Below are 8,554 nucleotides of genomic sequence, written 5' to 3' on the forward strand. Positions count from 1 at the left end.
TATATATATATATATCATGCTTCGTTGTACTACTTTAACTACATATATAGCATGTTAGAGTATATTTTAGTGTATTCATCCCTTTTGAATAAGATTTTTAATTTTAATTTATAGTAAATATAAAAGTGATTTTTAATTTTGACCAATGTTGACCTGAAAAGAGACCAACACTGGTCGCTAATTATCCAAAAATTAAACTAAGCGACCAAAGTTGGTCGCTAATTTTGAATAAGATTTATTTATATTTTAAATAATGATATAATTATTAAACATTATAACTGGGTCCTAAATTAGCGACCAAAGTTGGTCGCAACTTGCTTCCCCTTTCATAACCGACCAACTTTGATCGCCAACTTTAAATAATATTTATTTATATTTTATAAAATATTTTAAACTATAATATAATTACTACAACTTTATAACTGGGTCCCACATTAGCGACCAAAGTTGGTCGCTCAATATTTCTTTGACCAAGCAAGTCTGACCAGCCCGGTCAACATGTTGACCACTTTATCGACCAAAAAGCGACCAACCTTGGTCGGTAAATTATTTAAAATAATTATTTAATACTTTTTTCCACATTAGCGACCAACTTTGGTCGCTTTTTTTGACCGACCAAGCAAATTTTTGGTCGGTAATTCCCAGATTTCTAGTAGCGAACAGGCAAAAACTCCACCTACTTATGGCAACCTTAATCTCCTCGTGTCGATTTCTTATGTATCACAATAAAAGGAATACGTATCTAATCAAGTTGGGGAAAAAAGACAAGTTTATCGTGATTGTTATTTAGCTTGGTCACATGAAAGGCATATGCCATTTCGGTTAGTTTAAATAGTAGTAATATATTTTGGAATTCCATCAGGTGGAATTAAAATGCTCAATATTTGCAAAATAAAAGAATACATCTGGTCAGAGTAATAGAATTGGGATAAGAATGGGCTTACCCCGAAACTTAAGGGACCAGTTGAGTTAAAACCTCTAAGAAGTGACAATCATGTAATATTATCAATATTTTGGGGTTAAAATATTGCACTTTTTGTTTCAAAGGTGTTTGGGTTGGGAATGTGTGGTTATGGTTAGTTATTAGGCGGGAGTGAAGTCTATGGCTACAATGGCTGTTTCCTTGTTCATGGCTGCTAACAGCAATGTGAAGTTAAACTTCCCAATTGTTGTAAAGAATGTGCCTATTGAGTCCTTTCGTGGTTTCTTGAAACCTATGCGTTGTCTTCCGGTACAGCAGCAGGTATTAAGCATTCTCTATAAATATTCTTTATTTTACTAATGAGGTAAATTAATGCCTATGTGTAGTTGCCGTCTGTTCTAGTTTGTTAAGATCATTATTCTGTGATTTGTGATTGATTTTCATATTTGCTGCAAGCGATGATGTGTTTAACTTTTCTGAGGTTCTGCATCATATGAGCAAAGAAATTGTTTTTTACTATTTGAGTTAGATCTTTTTGCTTTTTCGCTCAATTACAAAATTCTATCGTTGATATTCGGATCTGATAATATTGATAGTTCGTATGTAACTCAAAACTCATTTTTGCTCTATTTGTACAGTATAATTTTTTGACAAAGGAGATCGAATTGAACCCCCATACTCTACCTAGCTCTGCCCCCCTCCCGCATCTGAAGTTCAATATTTGAAGATTAAAGCTGTAGGTTAATTTTGGAAATGTGTCAGTCCACGTGGAAATTCTTATTGATAATGAAGATGATGGAACAACATTCAACTTAATTTAAGAACTTAACTGTTCTAATATTCTAATACTCTAACACATAGATTTAACATATCTAAACCAGGGAAGTGATGTCTGATCCAACTTAATTTGTACTCTTTACATCTCTCTAGTCATTTCCATTTTCATTTATTGGATTTCCTAGGACCATGTTGTAGAAATTCTTGATATTTCCTTCTTCCATCCTTCTCGATGTGCCTGCAGCTCTCGCCTACAACGTAATGCCAAACCTCCTTTCTCTCTTACTTTGTCAGTGTAACTGCTACAACTTTAACCACACCATATCTTTTAGTGGTCAAAGCGGCTATCAGCAATATCAGTTATTTTGTTTTCTTTTAGTTGATTCATATTCCACAACACAGTTGCCAATGAGATGAAAAGAATGCAACTTTAGATGAAATCTTCTAGCAGTAATATCTTACCAGCAATAACCAAGCTATAGCTCTCCTTGCACATTGCTAGCGTCGCCTCATTTACAAAATAATTGGTGAATCAGTAATTTTAATATGTCATTTCTTACTGGATCACGTTTTCACTTTTCCCTAGCTATGGTTTAAGTTGGATATTTCTCACAAATTTATTGTGCCAAATCTTCCTGAGGCTACAATTTATTTCTAAGTCGTAGTGTTAAGATGTAGAAACAGAAACAAATGAGGGAAATCTGTGTATTCCCACATGGGATTTCGATTCAGATATCCTTTTACTGCACATATACTTTACCCTGATGTACTGGACTATTAATGTTGGTGTGGACAGAAATGGATGGATACCTAATAAGGTCCTCTAAAATTCTGTGGCTCATTATGATTATGGAGAACACAGCTTGGTCTAGTCAGGAAGCAGGCTTCCGTTGGGTCATCTTTGACAAAGTAAAACCTTAATGAGACCTTGGAAAAATCTTGGTATACAAGTAGTTATAAAGAAATAGAGAAACCACACAAAATTACGATTCTCTACAAATAACACACAATCAGAAAGCTCGTGGTTGCTCAAAAGTTGCTAAGAACAAAACACGGGCCTCCATCCCTAGTCCCTACAAAATCATTTCCTGCTCCATCAAAAGTTATCATCTTCTTTTCCTTCTAAAATATCCACACAGGAGCCAAAGTGGCAACATTTTTATGGTTTAAACATCACTTCTTTAAATGTATTGCAACCTGGCAATGCACTAATAAGTCGTCCACATCTTCACCCGAATAATTGTAATGTAAGACCAGCTAAGATAGGGTATCTTCTTTCCTAAAATTTCAAATGTGAGGATGGTTCCTCTTATGCCAACTAGGTGAAAAGAACATGCCTTTCTTGGAGCTCTGGTATTCCGCACTGAGATGAGATGAGTCTTGATAACCTGTGTAGATGGACTTTACCGAAAATACTCCACTCCCCATTTATCCCTTTTCCATATCTTGATCAGATAATGTAATATGTTCTATTTGAACCATTTAACATTAGTGTTGCTGACATGGTCAGATCAACTTGTCATATCTTAGTTCTCAGTGGTTCACTATAGTTTTCTAAAATTCCTGAAAGTCATTAATCTCCTTAGTTTGTCTTCTTGAGTATTTCTCTTTCCATTAAATGATGATCCGTCCTTATAGATATTTAGATCTCCAACAGCTTAACCATTTCTAAGTAGAGATACTTTTAAGTCTGCTATGATCTTACAGTCATTTTCTCAGAGCTCTCGGAATCCGTACTTAGATGAGAAAATCCGTGTTCTCACTTCTCAATAAGACTTCAATAAAAATACGATATATGCTTCCCCTTTAGTTCTTCTTCCTAGTAAAGTAATATGCTTTCTATTTGAACCATATATATTATCATGAGTTTTGCTTGTGTCTCGACTAATATGGTGAGATCAACTTATCATGTCTTAGTTCTCATGAGTGGTTTAGTATAGTCTATAATTTCTGATTTCGTGTTCTTGAGCATTTTCCTTCCCACTACACCATGACCTTTGTTTATAGATATTTGGATGTGCATCAGCTTAACCACCTCATTTCTAAGTGGAGATACCTTTTAAGTCCTCTATGATCTTATGCTCATTTTCTGTTAATGTTATCTGCTGTGATAGCTGACTGTTGTGTCTTTGTTTCAAGATACTGAATCGTTGCATCTTGGCTCTTGCATCCTAGTTTCTTGCTTTATTCTTCTTCTTCTTCTTCTTCTTCTTCTTCTTATTGCTGTGATGTGATGCTATTGCTTTACCAGTTTAGAAATCTCTAACTATTTTATCTGCTTGTTTTCATTTGGAAGGCTGAGTCAGGAATCTTGTGTGAACCTTGTGGTGGCACTGGATGGTTGCTTTGTGATTTTTGTAAAGGGCAAAAGACCAATGTGAAATCTGAAACTAACAAAATTTACCGTCGGTGTCCATCATGTAGAGCTGCAAGTGTTTCTACTACAATCTTGCATTCCGTTACTTATAATGGAACACAATAATTACATTGATTGATGATTCAGACATGTTGTTAAGTTCTAATAAGAATTCCAATTAACTTTTTCTTTGTGCTACTGCAGGTGGGATACATATTGTGCTCAAAATGCAAAGTTTACAAATGTGTTACTTTCCCAAATTATGAAGATGGTGAAGTCCTCAGCTTTTGAACTCGCAACTTCATCTCAGTTGCATCTCGAATATTCATTTTGACCAATTACCATAGATATAATTTTACTGTCTGGAGTTGCATATGTAAAACTTTACCTCATATTTTTACTCTTTCGATAATCAGTCTAAAGAAATAAATGCAAAAGAAAAAGAAAACAGTTCGACTGAAGTTGTGCAAATTCTGTGAGATTTCAGGCGTAAAGAGATGTGTACACAAAGTTTTATGGGAAATTTTCGTTCCTATACCATATAGGAAACTATATTACGAAAAATGTCCATAATTTGTAAATTACCCGCCCTGCTAACAGGTTTTCTACAAAATATAAATAACTCATTAAAAACAGAATCCTGTTAGCGGTACAATTCCTTTAATAGGCGCGCAAATGTTGGGATATTAAGGATTATTTCGGATTTTATCAAACGCAAATCTCGCTATTAAATTTCGCCCGTTTCTCTCCAAAATTCACTACTCTGTTTTTACGACAATACTCTGTTTCACTGGTTTTTCTGATTTCACAAATCAAAAGCGACTAAATTAGCTACAATTCTTCTGTAACAACCGCAATTATGTCGAAAATCCCAATTATGCTTCAACTGAATGGGAATTGGGATATGGGAGATATAGAGACTTTCAGGTCGATGGAATTGTAGTCGGCTTCGGATGCTAGTTATAGCCTATTGAATTCTACAATAGCAGAGCATCTAATGATAGATACATCCGAAAAAATAATAGAAATCAAATACATTGTCAACAAACATTGTCCTCCAATGGAAATTAGGAAAGATATGGGTGTTCGTGTATACATGTAGACGAAAAAGGAAAACAAAAGCTTAGGAACATATCTGCTATGTATAACAGTGCGTGATTTTAATTTGGAATTGAGTATCACCAATTCGAACACAGTTGCAGGTTTATTCTGTTACATTACTATCGAATTTAGGTTGTATATTACTGATCTACAATATTTTTACAAACAAACTACATGTCAAAGTCTATATATATATATATATATATATATATATATATATATATATATATATATATATATATATAAGTGTTGAATTTCATTCTATCTACAATATTTCTACAATAAAATTACATATCATTTGTAGCTCAATATGGAATACAGAATTTCAATATTTTTACAAATTAACTACAAAATATCTACAAAAAAAAAAAGTTCATAACAATATTTAGCTTTATTTTATTGCAGGTTCGGCTGGAACACTGAAGTTAATTGATATTCCAACATCTCCGGCGATAGTGGAATATGAAAGTATAATAATAACAGAAAGAACACCAAGTGTTATTGAAGTACACCAAGTGTTATTGAAGTAGGCCAAGTATACCAAGACAAGCAAACAATTGCAACTGTAAAGAAGGAGTATTCTGTCATGAACAAGTTCCAATTTAGGGTGAAAAGATCTAGTGCTAGAAGGTAGGAATATATGAATGGTCAAAAATCATTTTTGTTTTATTTTGTAGTTTATTTGTAAATTTTTACTTCTTCAAGTTTTTTTGTGATATTATTTAACAAAATTGTAGATAGTTTGTAGTTTCTTTGTATATAAATTCTTGCCTGTGGCATATTTGGACAAATATAAGGGCAAAGTTCAAGAAAGGTCATCTAAAGTTAAGCGAATTGTACTTTGTCACGACACGATCATACACGCTTGATGAATTTAATGAAAGGATGTCAAAGATTGAAGAGATTGACCCGCATTTTAAAGCATACTTATACGATAATGGCTATCATAGATGGTCTCGAGTACATGCTACGGTCAACAGAACTTTGACTATGACATCAAACATTGCAGAGTCGTTGAATGTTGTAACAAAAGATGCAAGAGAGCTACCGATAGTAGAACTATTAGAGTATATGAGGACTCTTCTTGAACGTTGGACTAAAGAAAAGTTATTGAAAGCAAAGGGTACATTCACAAACCTTGGGTTTAAATACAACAAAGAGTTGGATGACAACAGAACATTGTCGCACAAGCTTAGAGTAAGATCTGACCATTTATTGCATCAAAATAAATTATTAAAAGACAATGTAGATATTTTGTAGATATTTTGTATTCTGATTGTATATGAATAGTTTTTTGTTTGTAATGTAATTGCAGATGAGGGCTTCAACAGATTACATCCATACAGTACTAGATGGTGTCAGGCGCTATATTGTTTGTCTTGAAAACAAGAGATGTAGGTGTGGGCAATTCCAGTTTGATGAACTTCCTTGTCCACATACTTTGGCTGCTTTAAGGCACAGGGATGAGTCTTATGAACAATATTGCTCTCCTTATTACACAAGGGAGAGCCTCTTGCATACTTATGAAATACCAGTAAATCCCCTACCTGATGAAAGCAAATGGAATGTGCCACAACATATAACTGAAGAAGTTGTAAATCCTCATTCAGGTGGGAAAAGACAGCCAATAAGACCTCAAAAACAAAGATACAAAACATATGATGAAGTTAATTCAAAGAAGTACAAGGTTTCATGTGGCAATGCGAAGTAAAAGGGCATAACAAAAGATCTTGCAAGAATGCTCCCAAAAAAAAAATTATGCAGTAAACTGAATTTTTCATAAAAATTGTTGATGAGTTCAGGAGAATTATATTTGATGTGTAATAGTTGAGGCACCTTCAACTCTTAATGTAGTTAGTTTGAAATTGTTTTGTTTAATTAGTATTTTTTATTGAGTTAATATTTTCATAGCTTGATTGGTTTGTGAATGATTCCTATATATATAATACACAATTATTTTATTATCTCTAGCACCCATCGATAGTTGTTAATGATCCCTACAATTTATCTACAAAAAAAACTACAAAATAACTACATAATCTAGAGTTGGCAGAGTAACTACATAATAATTAAGTTGAAAAGGAGTTAACCAGTAACAATAATTAGATCAAGTACTGTTTACTTTCAACAAGTGAATATAAAAACAACAGAATGTTTTCCAATTGTTCGAACTAGTATACTGGATAAAATAAAAAAAACAAAGGGTAAAATAGTTGTAGCACAAATCTGCTACAATTAAACTTCAACAATCTTGTTCATAAACTTGTCTACTATCTTTCTACAAAACTAGCTGCAACTAAACAATGTAACTACATGTTCCATACAAAAAATTGCAACTAATTCTTCTTCTTCAAGACTTGTATTTTCTGTTCACAACTGGTACACCTTTTTTCCTTGCTAATCTTCCAGTCACCTCACTTTCACTAATTGCACCAAATTCTCTTGCTTCTTCCTAGCGTAGTCCCACAGTAGCGCTCCATAGCATCTATGATGTTGATCAATATCAGAAGGTCATCCGTAGGAACTGCTAGGTCTCCAATGCTGACATACTCTGCAAAGGCAGCAACATATACACCACAGTCGCTGCAAAAATAAAAAAAAGTGTCAATATTTAGCAAACAATGAACAAAAAAAATGTTAAATAGATAGAAAGAAATAAGATTTTTCATACAGTGATCCTTCTTTTTGCTGTGGAATCTCTCCGACGATCCACTGAATGTCAATAGGGTCGGTAACAACTTTTTCAATGTATGTCTTTGTGTTCTTGAAGTTGATGTATGAACGCTTGCCATAAAAATCGGTGCATGACAAGTAAATGGGGATCATAACAGAAAACTTGGTGACTACAGATTCAACAATAGGGTATTATGTGAAGAGACCATAGAATCATACACATAAAGAACCCTATCGGCAGTGTCAAAAACAACCAAAAACCATTGGAATTTTTCTACAATGTTGACGGGCATGATCACATAATCAACTTGATCCCATGCAACATTTGCGAGTAATCTGTACCCCAATATGTATTCTGCTACGACGTCTTGGGGTTTGACAACAGCAAACTTCTTTTCTTGAGGAGAATTGATGAACTTATTATAAATTTGTTCAATTCTAGTCTTGAACATACAATCAGTGGTAGTAAACCTTATCTTGTTGTGGGGGCCATACTTTCCTGTTTCCTCAAGTAGTACATTATAACATCAATGTGATGCAACAAACACAGATTGCATTTATGTTATTCTTTTTGGTAAATATCTACAAAATAACTACAATTATATTTGTTTTAAATCAGTATTATAAATTATTTACAGAATATCCACAGAAAAACTATAATTTTATTTGTTTTTAATCATTATTAGAAATTATCTACAATATATATATATATATATATAGATCGG

The 8,554-nt window shown here is 33.4% G+C and overlaps 2 protein-coding genes across 3 annotated transcripts; both read left to right on the top strand.

The window, feature by feature from the left end:
* Positions 1 to 958: 958 nt before the first annotated feature.
* LOC109221567 lies at positions 959 to 4,526 on the top strand. 2 transcript variants are annotated; one of them, XM_019386042.1, is made up of 3 exons: positions 959 to 1,243; positions 3,996 to 4,119; positions 4,260 to 4,350. In XM_019386042.1, exons 1-3 carry the CDS (start codon positions 1,103 to 1,105, stop codon positions 4,319 to 4,321), a joined length of 327 nt encoding a protein of 108 aa, XP_019241587.1. In that variant the 5' UTR covers positions 959 to 1,102; the 3' UTR covers positions 4,322 to 4,350. The 2 variants fall into 2 exon arrangements, with proteins under 2 accessions (XP_019241587.1, XP_019241586.1); XM_019386041.1 differs by having other exon boundaries at positions 1,005 to 1,243; positions 3,996 to 4,127; positions 4,260 to 4,526.
* A 1,515-nt stretch (positions 4,527 to 6,041) lies between these two features.
* LOC109221565 lies at positions 6,042 to 6,867 on the top strand. Its single transcript, XM_019386039.1, has 2 exons — positions 6,042 to 6,353; positions 6,472 to 6,867. Exons 1-2 carry the CDS (start codon positions 6,042 to 6,044, stop codon positions 6,865 to 6,867), a joined length of 708 nt encoding a protein of 235 aa, XP_019241584.1.
* Positions 6,868 to 8,554: the final 1,687 nt, after the last annotated feature.

Source organism: Nicotiana attenuata, unplaced genomic scaffold (assembly GCF_001879085.1).
Source record: "Nicotiana attenuata strain UT unplaced genomic scaffold, NIATTr2, whole genome shotgun sequence".
In the NCBI taxonomy this organism is placed as follows: Eukaryota; Viridiplantae; Streptophyta; class Magnoliopsida; order Solanales; family Solanaceae; genus Nicotiana; species Nicotiana attenuata.